This window comes from Physeter macrocephalus, chromosome 20 (assembly GCF_002837175.3).
Source record: "Physeter macrocephalus isolate SW-GA chromosome 20, ASM283717v5, whole genome shotgun sequence".
Lineage (NCBI taxonomy): Eukaryota > Metazoa > Chordata > Mammalia > Artiodactyla > Physeteridae > Physeter > Physeter macrocephalus.
Window position 1 is genome coordinate 82,889,701 of NC_041233.1, and position 24,603 is coordinate 82,914,303.

General features: G+C 52.0%; 1 protein-coding gene across 1 annotated transcript in view; it reads right to left on the reverse strand.

Annotated features, from left to right (window-relative positions):
* Positions 1-447: 447 nt before the first annotated feature.
* The window catches only part of TCERG1L (transcription elongation regulator 1 like), a 209,321-nt gene continuing 185,165 nt past the window's right edge, over positions 448-24,603 (reverse strand). The window contains exons 9-12 of the mRNA XM_024121147.1: positions 19,965-20,100; positions 8,292-8,381; positions 4,242-4,360; positions 448-604 (exon numbers count right to left, since the gene is read on the reverse strand). Of these exons, the coding sequence (XP_023976915.1) occupies positions 448-604; positions 4,242-4,360; positions 8,292-8,381; positions 19,965-20,100 (502 nt within the window). The remainder of the gene's footprint in view (positions 605-4,241; positions 4,361-8,291; positions 8,382-19,964; positions 20,101-24,603) is intronic.

Sequence of the window (24,603 nt, forward strand, 5' to 3'; positions counted from 1 at the left end):
GTCACTATGATGATGAACAGCCTACACTACTACTCAGAAAACTAGACCCGGGGACCCGAGCCGGGACGTCCCAACACCACAGAACTCCTGAAGGGTGGAAGGAACTCATGAAGATTTTCAGAAAAGTTTCAGATAATCAGCTCGACTCATGAAGACACCTTGAGATGGTTAGAGATGGTGTCTGTTTCTGCTGAGGTACAAACCTGCAGCAGATTTAGAATCTGTCTATATTACAAGTAATTTGCATAATTAAAGCAATTAAGGGAGAGACATATCATGGCAGTTAGAAACGCATCAAACTCGGAAAGTTGTACCAAAGAGAGCTTCAATATGAAACAATAACCCTCTGAGAACGAAGCCCACGGCCCCTGGGGCCCCCGACCTGGCTGTGTGGGCGCCCGTCCCCCAAGCCTCCGCCACGCTCAGCCTGACGGCATTTGCATGCACTCATCTCATTTTCCGTAGCCTGAGTCTGTTTTCCTTGTCCCGCTTCTTGAGGATGAGGATGAATTGGTTGAAAAAATGCTCCTGGTCCTTCCGTTTGGGGACAAGTCGAAACCTCTGATCCTGGCCGTACTTCTCCGCAAACTCCTTAAACGTGGTCCTGAAACACCAAAAGCACCTGAGACCCCTTCCTGGAGGAGAGCGGGCCCCGGCGCTCTGAGTACCTCCCGCCCGAGCTCGGCGGGGGAGCTCCCCTCTTCCAGACCTGGGAGCAGGGCCCCCGGCAGGAGGACGGCTGGGGGACGGGCAGGAGGCTACAGCGCCGGGCCTCCGCCACCGCCGGCCCGCTCCCTTCACTGGCTGTTATTCCCCGCTGGGCTGGCAGGGCCTGAGCCACGTAGCTCACACACTTGCCCATCTCTGCATCCAGCGGGCCTCTGGGCGTGAGCCTGGCCTCACCTGCCTCCTGGGCCTGGTGTCACTCCGAGCTGCTCACTGCCCCCCGCCCCATCACCGCTCCGGCCACCCAGGTCTTCCGTCCCCTCTCACCATGCTCCAACTTGCCACGGTCTTTGCGTACGCTGTTCCCTCTGCCTGGCACACCCTTCCCTCACTTCTTCACTCGTCATGTAAAGCCCTCTCCTCGCTAGATGGCAGGACCAGCCTGTCTTCCTCAGGGAAACTCGCCCTGTCTACGGGTCAGAGAACTGGGTATCATCTTGATGGGCCTCAACTGTGCAATGTTACTCGCCTCTCCCTGCTCCAGTACCACTGTGTTACCTGCTTTGTTTTCTATGGAGCATCTCGAACGTCTAAGCCCAGTGGCCGGCACGTGCTCAGCACCCCAATACTGACTGAATCCACGATTGCCAGGCCAGGGAGTCCCCTGTAAGAAACTCAGCGGCACCAGCGGGGCCAGGCCAGAGCGGGTGGGGCCGCTCCAAGGGCGGAAGGAGTGGGCGTGGCTCTGCCGGAGGAGCTGGAAGCCGTGGTTGCTGGCACAGCTCCAGGCAGGGGGGTGGCGGGGAGGGGCCGGTTCCTGCAGCCGTTCGCCTGCCTTCTGCTTGCAGAGAGCCGGGGCTGGAGCTGCAGGAGGGGCCCCCGGTGGGTGAGAAACGCGCTCGCCCTGTGCCCGGGGGCGGGGGGGGGGCGTTGCTCCTCCTCTTTCTCTTTGTGGAGAAACTTATATTTCATTGCAGACATTTAATTGCTGCATCAAATTATTATAGCTGAATGGTTCTTCTTTTATATGTGAATAACAAGATTATAGTGACATGGCTGCTAGGAGACAAGATGAGTAACTAGTAGACCCACCCTCACGGGTTGTCACTGAACGGGGAGCCTCATTCCTTCCTCGCCAGGTACTGCCCTCCTCCCTGCACACACCCCGGGATTCCGCTTGCCAGACCCCTCCCCGAGGAGAGAAAACTCTTCTCTCTGGTTTTCAACTTTCTCCGTGGTCTTTCCTCCTTTTCCTCCCTCCCTCCCTCGCTTCCTTCCATGATTTCACAATTGCCATGAGGTGTGACTAACACACACTTATCTGAGCTTCCATCACCGACCTTCTTGGGAAAAGTAAGATGCTGAGAGACACAGGGGGCTTGTTATTTTGGTCGCGTGTCTAGGGGGAGCCCGGGCATCTTCAAGCAGGGGCTGGGCGGAGCCCCTTCTAGAGAGGTCCTATTCTGGGCACCTCTGAAAAGAAGTGTCCCTGAAAAGAAAACAGAAAACTCCGACCCTTTAGCCGTGCCCAAGGGGACAGCCTGGCTCACTGCTGACCCTGGTGGACCGTCCAGTGAGCCTGGGGAAGTCCTCTGAGTCACCTGCACTGCGTCTCCCTTTCCCCTGGGGACGTGGCCACCCGCAGTTGAAGGAGGTGGCCGCTGTGGCCAGAGCGCCAGCGCGCCAGCCCGCGGGGAGGTCCCCGGAGGCTCCTCTCCCCACTCCAAGACCCCGAGAGCTGGGCAGGGCTGGGATGTGACCCTGGACTATCCCCAGGGCTAGGATGAGAGCCAGGACGACTGGAGGTGGGGCCGAGGGTACTCAGGACGCCTGCGCTGAGCCCGCTGGCGACCAGTGGGAGGCAGGGAGAAGAACTCTCACTAGGGCGCCTGCAAAATGGCAGGAAGAGAACATAAAGAAGATCTGAAAAGGGCTTCGAAATGTCGCAGAATTAGCTACCTCTGAAATAAAAACTAGTTTTATAATTATAAAAGTAATATATGCCCAGTGTACATTTCTAAAAAATAGCAGGCAATTAAATCTAACTGCAAAGAAGAGTAACTTCATTTCTACCACTGATTTTCCTTCTCTGTGTGCGTAATCTTTATCGTAATTGCTGAACGCATTCTGAATATTTCTCCTTTGCCTTCATAACATATTCATGGGAGGGGGACTAGGTTGGCTATTGTTAACATTTTACCAATGGATGGACAGAGACTTTCACAGACAGCACCAGTGGTAATGATGGGAGCTCTCCAGGACCTGCCAGGCACCGTGTGTCTTGCCTACATGAAGCCCCACACACCATCCTCCTAGTGGCCCGTGAGGCAGGGCAGCTACACCCCCTCAGATCAAGACACCTGAGCTGTGAAGGTCCAGTGCCTGACCCTGCGGCGGGGGCCAAGGATGGGCAGGGCTGCTGTGCACTGAGGCAGGGGCTCTAGATCCGACTCCCCCCTCCCACCCAGGGTCACCAGCTGGGGGGACAGAGCAAAGCCACGGCTAGAACCCAGCGTTCTCACAGAAAATCACAGTTTACAAATCATTAGGCCCACGTTTGCTTTCCGAGGTTAGCATTTGGTGATGGGGATAATTCATGCGAAGTTTTTTTCCCCATTCAGAAAGTATCTCTCCTTTAAATAGTCAAAGAAGTTTTCTGAGGCCTATGTAACCAACGCTAAATTATATTATCCAATCATTGGCCAATGAATTAACCAATTATTGATCAAAAGGTAGATGCCTACACCTGCATGGAAGGCAAACATCAATTAATGTTCATTTAAATATGACTGATTTACGCATCATTATTATTAAAAATGCATGATGTCAGCCTTATTATTAACAATCATAATGTGTAAATGTCCATATTTAAAAATAATGTCCCAATGTAAAATAAAAATACATCAAAATCAACCATTTTTCGCTCATAAAAGTTGTATAATTAAGTAGTTCTTGTGCATATGAATTTTTAAGTGTCAATTAAAGTTAATTTTAAAGTCGAGTTCAGCTTATGTATTTTTCTAGTTTCTAACATCGTTTTCATATTAGTTTGTTTTATTTCACGGGAATACTGCCTGATTATCTTAGGTGAGGTTGACAGCCAAGTTCACTCGGGCCTTTGCTGGTTGGAGTGTCTTCACTTCACACTCTGGACAGCGGCCCAGGCGCGTGGAACCCAGGGGCTGGCGGGGTTTATTTTGCTGTTGCTGGGTATCGTTTGTTTTGCATTTGAACTCCTCCATCATTAGATCAGGGGAATTAGGCCCCATCTCACGAGGGCTGACCCATTGATGAGTTATTTTGGCCTTGCAGTCAGGGCTGCTGACCTGTGGAAAACCACCACGTAAGGTGGACAGAGCTGCTGGGGTGCCTGCCTTTGGTTAGCAAGCAGGGCTGGGAGGTTTGTTCACGGCCGCGGCACAGGGGAGGAGGGCTTCCCACTCCAAAATTACACGTTTGACGTCTATGGAACACAGGTCACATGATTTAACCCAAACTGACTTTAAAAGACCCCTTACAAAATTTGGCAAATTTCCAGCCCCAGAAACCGCCTGGCCTTAACTCACTTGCCATACCTGGGTGAGAGTTTAGATTCCTCTAGAAGTTTTTTGAATTCTTCTTTGGCTAGCAGCAATTTGCTTTTCTTTTCCTTGTATTCTTCTTTTATTCTTGTCTTGACAAACTGTTCAAATATCTTAAGACACACGCAAAAGAGAACTATTACAAGAATGCATATCAGAAATGAACTCTTGTGCTTCAAACCCCACACAAAAACACAGCAAGAATCTGAGATAAGCCTGTCTTTTTCACAGTTGCTGGAGCTACAAACTAGAGCCTTTAATCTGGCCTCTCCATGAAAACAAGTGTCTGGACAATGACACCTGCTCTCCCACGAGGCCAATGTGCTTCTCCACGGCGAGGCACCATCTGGGGGCCAAACACTGAATCAGCCGGCTTAGAAATCCTGGCTTTGAGTGGGCGGCTCTCTCTAGAGGTGTGCTGGGAGCGGTGGACAGTTTGGAAAGCCCAGCTCCGGTGCTCCCATATTTCTTGTTTTGGAACCTCCTGAGCAGCACTTACGTGCATGCGTCGTCTCACCGACTCTCGCATCCTGGCCAGCAGTCCCATGACACATGAGAGTACGTACTTTGTTCTAGTAAAATCCCTATGGCAATGTAACTGGCATTTGAGCCTGCAAAATGACTTTGAACCTGTGAAAAGAAAGTCAACCCAGCATCTCTGGTTTCCCACACTCTAGTCTTCAAGAAGACCCACTTGTGAACAAGGGTCTGAGTCCCCAGAGGCTCCCGTGGACAAGGTGAGCCTCTCCTGGGTGTCATGGAAACACCCAGTGAGGAGACCCGACCACCTGGCACTACACTCGCGCCCCCCAGCTTGAGGAGAGGTGGGCTTTGAAGGCTCTGCCTCAACAGGAAAACCAGCCCCTTAGCCTAAAGGATACGGATATTGTCTGGTAGCAAATCCATCCCAGACCCTGGAAAGGTTTCTCTTGGGTACTGGCAGCCAACATCACAAAATGCCACCAGGGAATCCTTCTTTGCGGTAGACCGTAGAGTGAGCCTCCCTTGCTTGGATTAAGACCGTTCGTTGTTCTGATATCAGAAAATTGTCATTTGTAGACTAAAGCCAAAGGGGGGTGGAGACAGCTGTTTCATTCCCAAAGTTCTCCAAGCCTCGAGAACGTTAAAAGGAGAATAAACTGGAGAAAATCTAGATGTGTGTACGAACGCGGATAAATAGATCAACAAAAAGCCCACATCTGGTCCTATTAGGCCAATAAATAGCAATTCTCTACCAACCCAATCAGTGGCCACTGCAGATACTGGAATCTGAGCCAAGAGCTCAGGGAATCTCCCGCCCTCCTGCCAACGACATGGAACCAGGAAGTGGCGACTTGGCCGAAACCCCATCACTCCCCTGCAGAATGGGTCTCCCGGCTCTGCCTGATGGTTTCAGATTCCATTTCAGTCACGGCCAGCCTTTACAGGAGTATAAATACAAAACGCTACGCGCCTCCTGAAGAATCATCAGCAAAATGAAATATTCAAGAACAGGCCTTAGACGGAGAGCGTGCATATATATTTAAGTACGAATATGATCGGCTTATTTCACCTTCAAGGCAAGTGGTAATGTAAACTCTCCAGTTCTTTTATAATTTAAGCTAATAAAAAAGGTAAATGTAGGCTTATGATCCAAATAAAAGCGTGTGGGTCCATCGTTAGTCGGAGTTTTGCTCTATTAATTTTAAATCTGGATAGAAACCCTGGCTGGTGGTGGGGTCAGAGCTGGTGAGAAAGACCTCCTTCTCTCTCTGCCTGGAACCATTTATCCCTCTAATCAGATTTTGCTCTCTCCTCTGCCTTTGCTCTGCTGCTTTATTTATGCCGTTATAATTTAATGTAACAGGGTTTTTTTTCCCCTCCTCTTTAACAAATTACACGAGTTTTATTCAAAATGGGGCATGACTTTTTAAAAGAGAGACCATTGGCCATTATCTTGTCATGGCGTGTTCTAGTGAAATAAGATGGAACACTCTGTGTTACCATAGAAACAGGTCTGATGACCGCTCCCGGGACCCCTACTCTCTGTTTAGGCTCATTCACATCTCCTCTGCAGACCCCGTGGAAGGATGGATGCAATGCATACACCATGAGCCTCGGCTTTTCCCACGAACACTATGTGACAGTAGGTCCCACACAGAGTTCATGTCTGGGGCTTGCCAGCCCAATTCATTCATAAATAGGACTGTGTTTTCTGAATGGGGCCCAAATATTGTTTCCTTCATCAGTTCAGCTTCAGCCCCGGGCCTCTTAGCAACTACAACACTGTCGATTCGCTGGGGTGGGGTTTCTCTCACGATGCAGGCATTTAATCTGAGGCCTCTCTGGGGCTGAGTGCATCAGCTACGGGGAGCCCGCTTCCTCCTCCTCCTCCTCGTGGGGCTCTGGGACCACGCTGTGGTATGAACACAGGCCTGATGTTTCCTCTGAGTGATTTCACGGGGACGTCCGAGGGCCCCCCACCAAACGGCAGACTCTGGCTGTGAGCTGACCTTCTAGCCTGATCTGTCTGCCCCGAGAGCACCCTGGCAGTCACAGCCCCTCCCGGTCAGCGCCTGTCTCTCTCACCGGGGCTGTGGGAGTCCAGCCCCCCTGCTCCCGTGGGTGAGTCTTGTGCCATGACCACCCCCCAGACACCAGGAGGGCAGGAGACCCTGCCCTGCCCAAGAGCCTGGTCCATTCCGGGCAAACAGCGCCCTGAGCCCCCTGACGTCTGAGAGACGGGGCTTAAGCATTGAATCATCAGCTCGGCTTTTCTTGGGGGTGTGGGGGGAAGGGTCTTACTTCTTCACTTCTTCCACGTCCTTTAAAGAGGCTGCTGGCCTCTAAAACCATCCGCGGACTAGAGATGGAATAGCACTGATCACGGCAGTCAGTGAGACAGAGTCTACAGCTGTACTGATCGTTATCTGTTACAGTTTAAAGTGATCTTGTCACCAAAATAAACGGGCTTCTCTCTGGTCACAGCTGGAGAGCTGAACTTTGTGATTTGTAATAGGGCAACAAAAGGGTGAGATATTACCAATGATTAAAATCACCGAGTTTCCTCAGCTGTGGGGAAAACAGATATAAAACACCCAAACACAAAGCGAGGGCCTGCCCGCTTGGCCTACACTGAGCCCCTCGGTCTACACCTAAGGGCATTTCACGAGTTGATGACAGAATTGAAAATAAAATTGCACTTTCCATCCTCCTGGCCCGGGCTTTCCCAGACCCTACTGTCTGAAATCAGATGGATGCCGCCAGGGCCGTGACATCGGAGGTGAGATGACCCTCGTGGGCTTGTGTCTCCAGTGATGGCGCCTGGTCACCCACTTTCCACACGTATCTGCTCTGCACTCAGAGGTCAGAGGGAGGGAGACGCATGATTGGGGCGGGAACAGAGATGCAGACGCAGAATCTGGATCCTTCTGGAATTTATCTCGGGGCCCTTCTTGGATGTGCTCCAGGAGCCACCAGATCCTGGCAGGGCTGTGAAAGCTCAAGTGTCCCCACCGGTCAGCACAGCCCGTCCCTCTGTCTGTCTGCTTAATCCGGGAGACAGTTCTGGCTCCGTGACTTGACTTCTCAACAAGCCAGGGCGGACCCCTGTCAAGTGTCCATTTAAATGACCTCCAGGCCAGCTATCTCTAATCCATTCTTGCTTTTCTGGGGACCCACTTTCGAGACAAGTCCATCCTTTACTTTTGCTACGATTGTTCCCTGGACCCTCTCCTATTTCACTTGTATTATATCAGATCTTAAGTCTTTTTAAGACAGTCATCCAGGATGTGGTTAATGTTCCCCAAAGCTGAGTTTTCACCTCTGTATTTGTCTCATGGGGCCATGACCAGGCGGTTCGCTAAGAGCAGGTACCAGGGTAGCCTCCGTCTGCACCCGTAGCTCTTCCCACGCACAAGCTCACAGGCCAGCAATCAACTCTCATGGCTTCCCCACCGACACAGCAAAGATGACAGGCACCTGCTCGTCCGCAGAGATCTCAGGAGGGAGCATCACTTTAAGTCTGCGTCCTCGAGTCCATCACCGTACCTCCTACCACCTTACCTGTTTCCGCTCCTCGGAGCTTAGCAGGAGGTAGCGCGGGTCAAACACGATTTTGTGTAATTCTTTCTCCCAGGTAGAAAACGCTGACACCTGAAGAAAGATAGTCAATAGAGTTGCTTTTAGCATCTTATGCTGAGCCTGGAGTCACACTGAAATGATCAATGGTGAGAAACGGCACAGAGGAACCAGGGGTTCAGGGATGTAGCATCGTTTAAAAGTGTTCAACTTGTCAAACTTTTAAGAAAATCAATATTTAGAGCATTTGAAAATCTAATTTCTAGACTCATGACACTATTTCCTCCCTGGATATCTTCCAGAGCCATGCGTCCTGATCTAAAACCCCAATTATGTCTGTGAAGCTGGGACATTCTGAAACATCACACTGTGAAAGGAGATATTTGTAAAAATTTTCAGGACACCACAGGTCGTAACAGAGGACAGTGTTTTAGAAATAATCAGAGTTTGGCACAATTTTAATTGATTTTTTTTTTTTTTTCTGCATCGGCAGGCGGATTCTCGACCACTGCGCCACCAGGGAAGCCCTTTAATTGATTTTTAATCAACATTTAAACCTTTTTTAGGTAGGTCACCTTTTTAAACAAACTACCCTACTTTCTAACAGTTTTAGATTTACAGAAAGCTTGCAAAAATATTATGAAGCTACCATCTACCCCATACCCAGTTTCCTATATTGCTGACATCTTAATGTTAGTATGCTAGATGTGTCTACACTATTATTAACAGGAGTCCACACCTTACTCAGGTTTCTTCAGTTTTTGCCTAATTTTTTTTTTTCTGTCCCAGGATTCCACGCAGGACACCACATCACATGTAGTCTCATGTCTCCTCGGGCTCCTCCGGGCTGTACAGTTTCTCACTCTCCTTGGTTTCGATGACCTGGATAGTTCTGAGGAGTGCTGGTCAGGTATTTTGTGAGATGTATCTCTGCTGGGATTTGTCTCAATTTTTCTCCTGGTTCGACCAGGGCTGTGGGTTTGGGGAGGAAGACCCCAGAAAATGTGCCCTTCTTGTCACATCCTATCAAGGTCCATACTGTCAACGTAACTTATCAGAGCTGATGGTGACCTTGATTGACCAGCTGAGGTCTTTCCTCCATGAATTTATTCTTTTTCCCTATCCCATGCTGTCCTCTTTGGAAGGGAGTCACAATGTACAGCCCGCACTTAAGGGGTCCTACTCACCTCCTGAGACGGGAGCATCTGTATAAGTTCCTTGGCATTCTTCCGGATGGGATATTTGTCCATCCTCTCACACTTACTTAATTGTTCAGTCATTTGTTTATATCAGTATAGACTCATGGATATTTATTTCATACTTTGGGTCATAATCTAACATGATTATTGATTTGCTCCTGGTTTGGCTGTTGTGGTTGGCTCCTGTGTCCCTGGGATGTACCCCATCATTTTGTTTTCTGGGCCCTTCAAGATGCTCCAGGGTATTCTCATATCGCTCCTACCTTGGCCTTAGAATCAGCATTCTCCAAGAAGCCCTGGTCCCTCTTATTGGAGATCCGGGTGCTGGGTGAGCTCACTGCTGCTGGGATGTTGTTGATCCAGACTCTCTCAGCTGATGGAGCAGTGAAACATTTAAGTCATCCAAAAATAATTGATTCATTTAAAAGCACTGACCAAATATTGACTGTGCCTTAGGCCCCACGCTGGGTGCTGAGGGTTCAGAGAAAATAAATCAAGGCCACTGACCTCAGGAGGCCCATGGTCCAGGGTGAGGCAGAAAGCTATAACTCAGGACCTCCTGGGGGGCATTAGTGTCCTTCCGGAGGCACGCCCAGGAGCCAGGGGGACACAGAGAAGGGCCTGGGGAGAAGGCGTCTCGAATACTGACTGTGCTGGAACTGGGCCCATGAAGGGCCTGGGAGGTGTTCAGGAGGAGCTGTCTGTGGAGCGAAGGCCGGGCTCCAGGAACTGTGGGGCATGTGGGGATTACTAGGGGGCGACACGGTTGGAATGAAGGAGGCTAGGAGGGGCTGGGAAGAGGCAGGAGAGACGGGCAGAGCAGATGAGCAGGACACCCCCAGACCGACTTAGGAACCAGGGCCTTGTCTGGAGAGCAACGGGACAAGAAGAGCCGGATGTGATGTGTATCTAGGAGCCCGGGCAGGGGAGGCACTCCCGGGACGTGGGGAGGTGAAGCCAATGCACAGTTTACAAAAACGAGATCCCTTCACATTCTGACTTTTGAGTAGTTAAAATATTCCTGGTAGAGATATTATTTCAGTAGGAATTGTGCTTTGCTTTGTGCATCATAACATAATGATTTTTCAAAACTGACAATTCCTATCTTCAATAATAAAAATTAAAGCCCTTTTTAATACTCATGAGCTCTTTTATCAGGCAGGGTGACCCAAACTCCACCCAGGGATTTTTTTCAGTTGACTAAAAACATGGTGAAATTTTGACACGTTAGAGGGATTGGGGGCTAGGGGCTCTGGAAAAGCGTCAGGGCAGGATGATTTCTCTGTTTTCTGAGAGCTGACACTTGACCACGTGAGCATCAGGGTGGACATGGAGAGAAGGAATGGCCAACTTCAACACAGCCCAATCAGATGGGCATCTATCCACCACGTAGAGACCTGTAAACCCCGCAAAGGTCCTAGTTTTGTAAGGAAGGCCAACGATGATTAAGAATCGGTGTCACATAACTGACTCCACCAGTTTGTTGAGAAGTTTTGGAGTTCTAGATGTATAATAAACTACATTTAAAAAAATTAATATATTGTCCTTGCCTCCAGAGGAATTTACAATCTGTACACAAGGCAAGAGGAGCCATGTCCCCAATGACTGTAATGTGTGATAAAACAGACGTCGTCACATAACCTGACAGCCGCACTAACAGATGCTCTTGAAGTTCAGAGGAGGGTGGCAGTTCTGGACAGAGGGGCAGCCCGGCTGTGGGACCTGCGACAGAGGCTGGAGCAGAAGGGAAGTCTGGACGGTCGAGTGTGAAACGGGGCCCGTCACTGCCTGCGGGTGGACACAGCCTTGTCCGTGGGACAGACTCTTCCCAAAGAAGGGCCCCGATGACTGTCGTTCCCTCAACTGTGAGACTCACTCCTGATGGAAGCCCAGCCTCCCTGGACCTGTGTCCCCACGGTCACGTTGTCTGGTAGGTTCATTCCATGGGGCAGGGGCTGAGGCCTCCCCTTTCTTGCTGGAGGCCTGCGGGGAGCCATTCTCCACTCCCGGGGTCCGCCAAGTTCTCCACGGTGGGCCCTCCAAAATAGGTTGGCTTCCTTAACGCCGGTGGGAGAATCTCTATATGTGAGACCCAGTCTTACATAACATGGTGTCACACCGACATGGGGGCGACCCCCCATCCTATTCGGCGTCCTGCCCACTCTCAAGAGAGGGGGTTATTCAAGATGTGTGCCCCGGGGTGGGAGTCTCGGGGCCACCCCGGAACTCTGCCCACACAGCCGGTCCCCAAGACAAACGCATGTTCTTGCCTCTAACTTGGCCTTCGCTTCTCAACAGTGATCTCCATCCCTCGTCTGCCTAAGAGTCCTCTGAGTCTTTGACATTTTACATGTGATTTGGTCCAGGATCGTGGAACTCTTCAGCCAATGTTGGACCCTTTCCTGCAGAAGTCCCGTCCTTCCCTGCAGCCTGACCATGTCGTGCAGTGATTCCGTCTCCCCTCCTGGGCCATGTTCTGTGACACATACATCATCTCCTGAAGTTGGCAGCATATTCCATCTCAGGGTGCTGACACCAGGCGACTCCGGGCCGTGGGTGAAGGTCACAGCACTACTTGTCTCGGTGAGAGCGTGTCTGGACGCTGTCCTGGCCCGTGTGCCGCTGGCCTCTGGTTAACACTCATGCTCATCCTTATTTAACCCCCCACTGGAACATCACCCCCTACGGGCTGGGAATCGGGAGACATGGGCAGCGGGTCCCTTGAGCTGTGCTGGAGGCGAGCCTCCTGCAGTCTTGTGCTTCTCCTGCTGGCAGACTCCCCTCTGACTCACCTTCAGTGTCTGAATTGTGTTCCCTGCTACTTCTACAACAGAAGCCACCAGAGCTGGTGGTTTGAAACACAGGCACAGAGAGGAGCAGCAGCGTGGAGCGCCAGAGGGCGCAGTTCGCAAACCCGGACAGACGCCGCCGTAAAGTGGAGACTGTCCGCGGGCGTCCACCCCCGGCAGTGGTCCGCGGATGCCGCCTGGCTGGCCGACACGTGGGCATCCCACGTGGCATTGTCTGCACCTACAGGTGTCACTGCTGGAGAGATGACAGTTCCAGCGAGGCTGTAGATCAAAGGGGAGACACTGGTACCCTCTCTGCGGCCACATACACCAGGCCCTTCCTGTCGTAGCTGTTGTCAAGGTTCTCCCAGAAAAATAACCTTGTCTTAAAACCCCAAAGAATCGCGCCAGCACAAGTAGCAAAATGACAACCTCATCCTTGTCGCCTTTGGGGGTGGTCATCTCCTGCCTGCACGACCACGGTGGCCTCCTGATGGCTCCCCGTCCCCCAGCGTCATTTTCCCTTGACCCGCAGCCCCCATCTTTCCCAGAGCCCTCAGACCAACGGGTCGGCCACTCGGCCAGCACCCAGGCCTCTCGGGTCTGGCCCCAGCTGTCCACCCAGCGTCCTGTCCAGCTGAGCGGCCCTGAGCGCCCCCCACCAGCGAGGGTCCTCGACGGTCCCCACGCCGGGCGGCTGAGGCCTCCACCCGCGGGGCACGGCAGGGTGACACCCTCTCGGAAGCCACCACGAGGTGACCCTTCCCCGGATGACACCGGCTCCAACCTCAGCCCCACCTTCACGGAAACCTCTCCGAAGGCCAGGGAGTGGGTCCTGCGTTGCTCCTGGGGAAAGGGACTCCGTAGAGTAACGTGCTCTGAGAGCGCTGGGTTAAGGCTAAAAAGCGAGATAACAACGCAAGTCCCGTGGGTGCCACGGGGCCATGGCCGTCCCCTCGGGGTCCTGCCCCCGGGCTGGGCACCCAAAGGAGGCAGGCATGCTTCGTCTCTGAAACCAAAGGCGGTTTTCAGTGCTTGTCAACCCTTGGGTCACAGAAAAGGCCAGGAGCCGGAGGACGAGAGGAAGGCACCCGTCTGCCTGTCTGTCTGCCTGCACGTGCTGGTCGGACCCTCGGCTGGCATCCTCTCTCCCCTTCCTATCACCTCTGGTCGCTCCTGGCCTCAGGGAAATGGACCAAGGCCTCAGCCGGCAGATGCGAAGGCCTCTCTCACCTGGGAAGGGGAGAAGCAGGTGCGGGAGCTCTGAGGGGGCACGAGGCCACTGGCGGGGACCTGACATGCTGAGCCGTGCAGGAGGCCCAGTGGCCCCTGAAGACGGTCCCTGAATCGCCCTCCAGCCTGAGCCCACTGCCCTCTGCTTCCAGGGGCCGGAGACCGTGGCCACGGTCTTGCCCAAGTTTGCCCTCCTGGCTTCTCTACCTCCAGCCCCCACCTGCGCCCCAACACCACCTCCCTCCGTCCGCGCTCACCCCACCCCTCCCGAGCCCAGACCCCCTCCCTGCCCACTACCTCTCCCTGTGGGGCCACCCCTCCTGAGCGCCCAGACCCCGCCGCCCTGACACCGCGGGTCACGTGTGAGGATGTGCCCAGCATCCTCTGGTCCACTGCTCTGTCCTCCACGCCGCCTGCAGGCTCCGCTGATGACAGATGGCGTGTTGCTTGTAATTAGCACTCACGCCATTACCCTCTTTATCCAATTTCCTGGAACGCACAGCTGTGTCTTCTATTTCTGGCTCTGGAGCTCCTGACAATTAAAGGCGGCCTGAGGTGGACACAGCACAGGATGAAGTGAGCAGACTGTGCTCCTGGCTCATCCTGGATGGGAGGCGGTATCATCTCTGGGATCATCTGGAAGCAGCCGCGAGAGGGGAGCTTGGGTGACGGCGGCGCATTGGGGAGGTGATGCCAGGCATGCAGGACACTGACACGTGGAGGGAGAAGAACCAAGGATGGTGCCTAAATGGGCAGGTGGCCCCTGGGGGCCGCAGGGCGCCGTGCCCCCAGGGAACCGTGGAGACTCATGTAGAACACGCTGGAATCTGCCTGCAATCCATCCCACCGAAGGCGGGGAAGTGGAGGTTTACCTCCTGCTCCCACCCTCCCTGGCGGAGCGCTGCCCCTGGAGATGCTCAGTCCCTAAATTTAGAGGGGGGAGTGGTCGGCACGTGGAAGGTTCCCCTGAGCCCAGGGGAGCCAAGGGAGCCACAGGTGATGCAGAAGTGAGACGGGGGCTGTGTGTCGCCCCCGACTCCGGGACATGCCTGTTCCCACCCTCAACTTCTAGCGCTCATGGTGTTTTGCCAATTTTGGTGCTTTTTTTTGGTATTTTGATTGATAAATAAAATTTTGCACTGTTAGTCCACCGTTTCTCAGCTAATTTTACTTACTTTTCTTTCACATTAGGGACAGTTATAACCCCTTTCTAGGCATTAGAGTGGGTGGTCCACAACTCCCCCAAGGTCATCTTCACGATTAGACCGCGATCTACTCACTAATAGAGAGGCGACCACGGTAATATCGGCAGAGCTGAATCGCCGAAGGCCATGGCAGTTAATTCAGGAAAGAAAAACCACAGCATAGAAACCAAGAGAAAACCCGAATCAAAGGTAAAGAAAAATGAGATTCAAAAAATAATAAATAGTAAATATTTATACTTCCTACTATTCAGTGCTGGTGGAGCACGCTGGTCAAACACCACTGGGAGAATACATTGTAAGAAAAAGACTTTTTCCAAAACAATTTGGTAATACAGGTCAAATGTTGACAGCGTGTAGGAAACAATCCTACACACAAAATAACCAACATTAATGCATCGATATGGTCATCAGAGTATTATTTAAACTAGCAAAACTGGGCACTAAACTAAATAAATGAAAAAAAGGATTTTTGAACTGACAGTGAATTGACTACTATACCGTCATCAAAAATGTCTCCAAAGGTTTATAGTAATATTTTTAAAATGGGTAGGGCTTCCCTGGTGGCGCAGTGGTTGGGGGTCCGCCTGCCGATGCAGGGGACACGGGTTCGTGCCCCAGTCCGGGAGGATCCCACATGCCGCGGAGCGGCTGGGCCCGTGAGCCATGGCCGCTGGGCCTGTGCGTCCGGAGCCTGTGCTCCGCAACGGGAGAGGCCACGGCAGTGAGAGGCCCGCATACCGCGAAAAAAAAAAAAAATGGGTAAAAGGAGAAAACAGTATACAAATGTATAAGTTAGGTTGAACCTTATGAAATTGACTATGCTAAAAAACTTTGGTTCAGCCATGTTCAACTATAGTTCAATCTTGGTTATACTATACAATACAAATGTTTATTTTTGCCATTTCTTTAAAATCTGTTTTTAGAAAGAAAGACTGGAAGGAAATGTACCCATTGGTGATAATAATTGGGGTAGGGCTTCGGGTGATTTTTTTCTTATTTCTACTCTGTATTTTGCCATTTTCCTATAATGAGCATGTGTTCTTTTGAGAGCACGACTTTATTTTATTAGTTGTATGGGCCTGGTGAGGCTCTGAAGAGCTGCCATCGGAACACGAAGCGGATAAGCTTCCCAAGGAGCAAAGATTCACCTCGTGGAAGAGACCCTGCAGGTGTCCACAACGCAAGAGCTACAGCTCAGGCACCTCACCTTCAGAGCCATCTCACCTGTGATGTGTACCTGCACCTGAGGGTGACCGAAACCCTCCCTCAGATGTCTTGGCCCAAGTGCCGCTACAGCTCCAGGCAACACCACTTATGCATCTGAGTGAAGGAGCACCGGACATCCCCCACCAGGGAGGGGGTCTTCCTGCCACATGGGAGAAGACGCAGCTTCCCTGATGGTGGGAGGACACCTGGTAAAGAGCCTCTCCTTCATCTGGACCAACTCTGCACCAAAAACCTCCTGGTGGACGCCTGTCTTAGCACAGAGAGAGACCCACGGTGGCTGGGCTGGCGAGGGCCTGCGGCCCGTGAGTTCCATGTTTCAACACAGACCTGGACCCATGTCCAGGGGTCTCAGCTGCAGAGCTGGCCACTGTGCCAGACAGTCTCCCCAAGGCTGCCTGCTGCTGGGAAGCTGGCTGGGGGTCGCCCGCAGACGGACCCCGGAGTGCCTGAATCAAGGTCCAGGGTTATGGAAGAGTCTTTCTTTCTCAGCGCCTGGGAAAGCCACTTCCAAGGGATACTTTGCAGAAGGAAGACACCTTCAATAAAATGTCTCTAATGCATTTATCTAAATAGACAGGGTTAAATTAATCCTCTGCTACTCAATGAATCCTGCCTCTTTATAGACCAAAGTTTAAAGAAAGCCCTACTGTGGTTTATATTAGTGAAACAATATAAAAACAAAACCTTCCACTTACATATTTCAAAACCACAAAACCGAAGGCCCCTTCCCCGAGCCATCATCCCCATGCAATGCCCCAAACCATGCCCTTTTTAAACTACTAGAAATCCACACACCTAGTGCCATCATTCTATAAGCACATGAGTTTCTGAGCTGAAGCCCTGAACAAATGCAATAAAAAAATCTTATTAGTCACCCAACCTATGAAAAAAGTGACCTTTCTCGGCCTCCTTTTTAAGCAACTGGAAATCTGATGGGCTTAGCTATCAACTCCTCCTGAACATGAGTAACTCATAAAAGCTGCTGGCGCACTTTATAAAGTCCAGAAGTCATAAATGCTGGCTTTGCTTTACGACGTCAGCGGCGCATTCAGGTCGGCCTTTCCTACTCAGGAGCGGCATACGGGCTTCTTCTGAAACCCTTGTAAGATAGGGGTCTAGGCTCACCCCAGTCTCTCTCCAGAGAAAACCCAGAGCACTGGAGTTGGCGCCTCCCATTCCCAGGGAGTTTTTGCTGAGGCTCATGCATGAGTACCTGTGGAATGGGCGGGTGAATGGAATCACCCACCTCAACGAGACAAGAACACACTGAAAATCTCCTTAGTAAAACTGCTCAGCTGAGGCCACTGGGATACATTCAGAGACTCACATCCTTGGGAAGGAGAAGGAAGAGTCTCCGGCAGCCCTAATCTCCCACGTGGGTTAGTCTGATGTTGTGTTGGTAAGATGGGCCTGGTTGGTTTCCAGAACACAGAGGTGGAAAACTTAGACACTGATGAGATGAATGCTGCACATATTTCTCAAATGCTCACAATGCCATCACGTCTCACGGAGGACGGGCCATGTCTCCCAGTTAATTCCACTGGGACAGACTGGCTGGGTCCATTCAGATACTCGGGATTATGAATATTTCTGCACTGTCCTCGCAATCAGAAGAGGTGTGGCAGCAAAACTCAGGAGTATCCCTCCCAGTGGGTTTGCAGAAGAGAATCTCATTCTCAGTGGCTCTGAGGGGAGAGGAATCTGCTCTATCACATTCACATGAGTGATGCCATAAGCCCTGTCGTGCAGATGCTTTGGGGCCACACGAGTGGGGGAGAAGGAAACAGAAACAGCAGCTGCTCCAGGAGATAAACCCCCTTATCCAGGCTCATGGGCCCACTCCGGGATCAGTGCTGGGCGGGGCACGTGCAGCAAGACCAGAGCTCGGACACGAAGGGTGTCCTGGGAGATCATTGAGTGCCTCCTGGGAGCCGGGCCCTGGGAGCCCAACGGCGCATTGGAGAGTCCCGCGTCTCCAGGAGCTGCGAGCCAGCACGGTGACTTGGCGACGTGGAAGGGACACAGAGCAGCCGTGTGGCATCACCTGTCAGCTGGGGGGCCAGGGAGGTGAGGGAGGGAGGGCCTCCCAGGGAAGGGACCCCGTGCCAAGAGTGGAAGGTGGGTGAGGGGGGCTGTGAGACAGCTGAGGGAGGCCACCAGGGATGGTGACCGGCCGTGACACTGGGTACAAGCCTCCAGGACCAGGAGGACACTGACAGCCACGGAATAAGCAACCCCGTCGAGTGGCAGTGACGACATCTAAATGGAGTCAAAGCCCTGCTGGCAGAATCCTCCCGGGGTGGCTGGAGAAGGGAATGTGGGCACTGGACCCATTTCTCCGCTGTAGGAACAGAGGGGCTGGATGGCCCGAGCTCGGAGCTCCGGCCTGTGTTCCTGGCCTCCTCTCCCTAGCCACGTAGTGACACTGGCTTTGTCTGCACGTCTTTGCTTTTGAAGTGGGAAGGCCGAGCAATGGGCGAAGGGAGAGGGCGGTCGGAGCCCTTTCCCAACTGCCACGCGGAGTCTTCGGTGGGTCGGGCAGGGAGCCCCCACCACACACACAAACACACACACACAAGCATGTACACTCACAGGCGCCCACACACACATACACACACACAGAGACGCACCTATCAGAAGAGAGTCAGTTGTTTCAAGCCTATTTCATCCTGCAGGATTTGTTTAATCAAATCATCTCTATGTCTTGGTAAAAAAAAAAAAAAAAAAAGGAAAGTTGCATGGGGAGGGAGTCTTTTTTTAAAATTAAAATTTTAGCCTAGTAAACATAGTTTTTAAAATTATGTCTTTTTACAAAAACACGTCCTCCGTCTACACCAGGGACCACTCCAGTGTGCGTGTGTGTTCACGGCCTTCCCATTTTGCACTTCTGGGTTACTCGGCATATATGTGAACACAGGCTTAACCCATTGCATTGCAGTTTTAAGCTCACAAGCCTACTTTTCCTTCCAGGTCCTTGCGCCAAGGGCTGTATTTTATTTTTGAGTGAGTCTCTAGATAGATAGAGCAATGCATGCATTAAAATTCATGGTGCAGAGGGAAAGAGGTCTCCCACGGAAGGTGCCTGAGATAATCTCCTTCTTACGCCTAATTCTTAAGCGCTGGCGCCATTTAAGTTTCCCTGTAGCCCCAGGGCCTCACCCTGCCCAGATGCCAGCGCGGCTCAGACCCCCTGCTCTGGGGGAGAGGAGGTCTCCCCAGGCCGCCCCCCCGCCCCCAGTTCCCAGCTGCACCTGCTCTGGGAGAGGCCGCGCAGGAAGCAGCCTTGGGTGGGTGCTGACTGCAGAGGGAATTTGCTTTTGAATTCCCAAGGCCATTTACAGTGTTCATTATAATTATCATTACACACCGGTTCTTATTACTGCCTTCTGCGTTCGGTCTCATTTTATGAAGAAATCCAACTGGGCTAAACTATTGTATCGGGCTCATTTTACACCCCAAAGCCGAAACAGGAACTAAAAGTCATTGGAAAGAGATTCAATTATAAACTGTTTTTTCCTCCTCAATTCAAAATGAGATTCAGAAGTCAACTACAATTAAGACATCCCAGGTGTACGAAGACCGTTGGGCTGATCCAGAGGTGTACGAGCCCCTCCCCAAGTGAAGAGGAGGGCCCGACCCTCTGGGGGTGTGGACCCCGGAGAGCCAGCAGGGCTCCAGCAGGAAGGCCATCAACACTGACCAATCATTTCTCCACAGGGCCCCGGGGACTGTCCCTTCCAGGTGACCCACACCTGTTCACCTCTCAGCCACTTCCTTGGACAGGTGGCGACAGTACCCCGCGATGCATCACACCCTTCAGAGCCTCCTTTCCCTTTTAGGACACAGGAAGCAGGATCCATTTTCCTTTGCTTGGGCCTCACACCACGTGGCCCCTGAACCTCAGGCAGCGTGACTGCGGCTCGGTGAGGAAGGGGAGGGGCCTTGGGCTGGGGGACAGTAGCTCAGCCGCTCCCACCGAGGGGCGCTGTCATGTGACGTCCTTACCCCTCTCTCCAGGAGCATGTCTCGGAAGCGGGTCACCCGCTCCTCCAGAGGCGGAAGGATCTGGGGCGGCGGCGTCTTGACACCCGCGTCTCTTCTCTCCGCCTCCTCGGGCCCGGGACTCACATGGCCTTCCGTCCTTCAGGGCACAAGACACAGAGAGTCAAACGTGACCTTGGAGACCCAACTGCTTCTCACTGCAAGCTTTCAAAACCCTCTGGGTAACCCTGTAAGGGGCAAAGATTCTTTGGACACATTGCAAAGCCTGGAACAGTCAGCCCAGCCAAGCAGAGATTTTGCTCTTGGGATGCAAACAGCTTTGCTGCCTTTGGGGCGGCAAGTTGAGACTGAAGCCCTAACAGGATGGCCACTCTCGGGAGGGGAGGCGGCGGTGGGAGCCCGAGGGCCGAGGGTACCCCGCTGGGCCACCAGGAAGGAGGCTGGGAGTCCCTCACCGTTTCACCGCCAGAGACCGGTCGTCACCCGAGGGAACGGAGCGAGCCTGTCACTGGAACCAAGAGGCGGAGCTTCAACCGGGTTCCGCTTTAGTTTTTAGATAACGGTTTCATTTCTGATAAATGCATGTTAGACATTTATGGGGAGACTATTCTGTCCACACTCAGGGGACAGAAAACATTGTCCCGACGTCTAACCTGCGAGGGAGATTTCAGTGACAGCGGGGAGACGGGATGCCACCTGGGCGACCTGCACAGGGACGGGGACAGCTGGGCAACGTGAGCCCAGAGACGGTCCGTCCCCCTCCTCAGGGGTGGCCGCAGCCCCGGCCCGGACACAAGGGGCAGGGAGGAGGAGGGCCCAGCGTGGGCCCAGGGCAGGGGCCCGGCGGGGCGGCTGGGAGGAAGGAGAGAGCCTGCTTTTACGAAGCACCAGCTCGGCAACCCGCATCATTTTATTTAACTGGCCGTTTGATAGATGTCTTTATGGTTCTACACCTTCTTCAGAAAGCATCTGGAAACCTCCTTCTAAAGCACCTTGACGTGTGCTGCTGGAAGAAATCATCTGGCCAAATGCAGACGCGGTTACCCCCACTCCTGTCCCTCCTGTTCCCCAACCTGGGAGCGGGGTCTGCCCAGCCCCACCCCTGGTCTCTTCCCAGGCAGCCTGTCCTCAGCCATGATGCACAGACTGGACCTCCACCGCCTAGAGAGCAGCCCTGCTTAGACACCCCCTCCTCCCGGCCTGGCCCTGTCCCCCAGGGACCAGGGCCCTCGGGCGGTGACTTCAACAGGCTGGTGCAAACCTGATCCTGAGGCCACCTTTCTGATATGCGCTCAGGTCAAGTGAGGACGTCAAACCTAAAGAGCAGCCCGCTGGGAAGCACCGGGACTTAGTGTCTCCTGCATCCGGGACAGCGTCCTAGGTGCTTGGAGGTCCAGAACAGCAGGGCACACACACTTCAAAAGCCTGGCGCTTCCCTCCCTCTTTGCAAAACCAGCCTCAGCCCGGAAACTGCAGGGTTGAAGGCGCTCACGCCACGCACATCCGGGTTTTCTGACGTAGGTCAAGATCAGGGCTCTGGCCCGGGTGGTTTGTTCCTGGGGGACTTTGGCAGTGTCTGGAGAAATCTGTGGTTGCCACCACGGGGAAGGTGCTCCGGCACGTAGGTACAGAGGCCAGTGGTGCACGGGATGATCTGGGCACATCTGCACTCCCGCATTTCGGGAGAAGGAGACGGACCCTTCAGGTCACACAGTCTCTTAACGGCTCAACCAGGGCAGCCCCACCTCCTGACGCCCACCAAATCTGCCGCTTTTCCACCTCTGTCCAGGGTGCTGTGAAAATATGCAGGTTACCAATCTGGGGACGTGATGAGAACGTGGTATACCATGTGCTACGTCTAACAAGGGTTTTCATGCATCAGGGTTATAATGTGGATTAATCAAACCTCATACAAAATGTGCAAAGAAAAAAACCTGCTTTGCTCAGCCCATTAGGGAGTCTTATTTATAGACCAACTATTGCAGGAGAACTTACATTCTTCGCTTCTTATGCAATTATGTGGAATTTTGAAAAAAGAAAATTACCAGTGGATTTGCCATTGAATCACACTCCACAGGGTATAATTAGGGTTTCTTTGTAATAAATTTTCATTAGTTAAAAATAGAAGTGTGGAAACAAGCGTCGCATTGTTGTAACTTGAAATAAGATTAGTAGGAATGTTGTGAGTGCGGCAATGATCACGGATTACAGCTTATTCCACAAAATATTGTGTTCAGAACCACTGGGCTCCTTCCAGACTGCAAAGCTATCGGTTCAATTAGAATTAATCAAAAGCAAATAAAAACTTGCTAAATATATTTTCAATATGCTTAGACACCCAGACCCCTCGGCGGGGCCTCCTCCCGGCCTAGCCCTGCCCTCCCAGGACCATTCTTATGGCTGAAAAATTTTGGTACAAAAAGTAAATTCTGGGAGGAGCTTCAAGATGGCGGAAGAGTGAGACGCGGAGATCGCCTTCCTCCCCACAGATACATCAGAAATACATCTACACGTGGAACTGCTCCTACAGAACACCCACTGAACGCTGGCGGAAGACCTCAGACCTCCCAAAAGGCAAGAAACTCCCCAGGTACCTGGGTAGGCAAAAGAAAAAGGAAAAAACAGAGACAAAGAATAGGGACGGGCCCTGCACCAGCGGGAGGGAGCCGTGAAGGAGGAAAGGTTCCCACACACTAGGAGCCCCTTTGCGGGCGGAGACTGCGGGTGGCGGAGGGGGGAGCTTCGGAGCCGCGGAGGAGAGCGCAGCCACAGGGTGCGGAGGGCAAAGCGGAGAGATTCCCGCGGAGGATCGGTGCCGACCGGCACTCACCAGCCCGAGAGGCTCGTCTGCTCAGCCGCCGGGGCGGGCGGGGGCTGGGAGCTGAGCCTGGGGCTTCAATGGCATCCCAGGGAGAGGACAGGGCTTGGCAGAGTGGACACAGCCTGAAGGGGTTAGTGCGCCACGGCTGGCCGGGAGGGAGTCCGGGAGAAGTCTGGAGCTGCCGAAGAGGCAAGAGACCTTTTCTTGCCTCTTTGTTTCCTGGGGCGCGAGGAGAGGGGAGTAAGCGCGCCGCGTAAAGGAGCTCCAGAGACGGGCGCGAGCCGCGGCTGTCGGCGCGAACAGCAGAGACGGGCGTGGGACGCTAGGGTTGCTGCCGCCGCCACCAAGAGGCCTGTGTGCGAGCACAGGTCACTCTCCACACCTCCCCTCCCGGGAGCTCGTGCAGCCCGCCACTGCCGGGGTCCCTTGATCCTGGGAGCTGTGCGAACAAAGAAGAGAAAGGGAAATCTCTCCCAGCAGCCTCAGGAGCAGCGGATTAAAGCTCCACAATCAACCCGATGTACCTGAATCTGTGGAATACCTGAATAGACAGCAAATCATCCCAAATTGAGGAGGTGGACTTTGGGAGCAAGGATATATATATATATTTTTCCCTTTTTCTCTTTTTGTGAGTGTGTATGTGTATGTTTCTATAGGTGATTTTGTCTGTATGTATTTGCTTTTACCAATTGTCCTAGGGTTCTGTCTATCCATTTTTTTTTGCTTTTTTTTTAAGTATAGTTTTTAGCGCTTGTTGTCATTGGTGGATTTGTTTTTTGGTATAGTCGCTCTCTTCTTTCTTTCTTTTTGTATTACTTAATTTTTTAAAAATAATTTTTATTTTAATAACTTTATTTCATTGCATCTTATTTTATTTGTTTTATTTTATTTTATTTTATCTTTTTCTTTCTTTCTTTTTTTCTCCCCTTTATTCTGAGCCGTGTGGATGACAGGCTCTTGGTGCTCCAGCCAGGCATCAGGGCTGTGCCTCTGAGGTGGGAGAGCCAAGTTCAGGACATTGGTCCACCAGAGACCTCCCAGCTCCACGTAATAACAAATGGCAAAAATCTCCCAGAGATCTCCATCTCAATGCCAAGACCCAGCTCCCAGCAAGCTACAGTGCTGGACACCCTATGCCAAACAACAAGCAAGACAGGAACACAACCCCACCCATTAGCAGAGAGGCTGCCTAAAATCACAATAAGGTCACAGACACCCCAAAACACACCACCAGACGTGGACCTGCCCAACAGAAAGACAAGATCCAGCCTTATCCACCAGGACACTAGTCCCCTCCATGAGGAAGCCTACACAACCCACTGAACCAACCTTAGTCACTGGGGACAGACACCATAAACAATGGGAACTATGAACATGCAGCCTGTGAAAAGGAGACCCCAAACACAATAAGTCAAGCAAAATGAGAAGACAGAGAAACACACAGCAGATGAAGGAGCAAGGAAAAAATGCACCAGACCTAACAAATGAGGAGGAAATAGGGAGTCTACCTGAAAAAGAATTCAGAATAATGATAGTAAAGATGGTTCCAAATCTTGCAAATAGAATAGAGAAAATGCAAGAAACATTTAAAAAGGACCTGGAAGAACTAAAGAGCAAACAAACAATGATGAACAACACAATAAATGAAATTAAAAATTCTCTAGAAGGGATCAATAACAGAAAAACTGAGGCAGAAGAATGGATAAGTGACCTGGAAGATAAAATAGTGGAAATAACTACTGCAGAGCAGAATAAAGAAAAAAGAATGAAAAGAATTGAGGACAGTCTCAGAGACCTCTGGGACAACATTAAACGCACCAA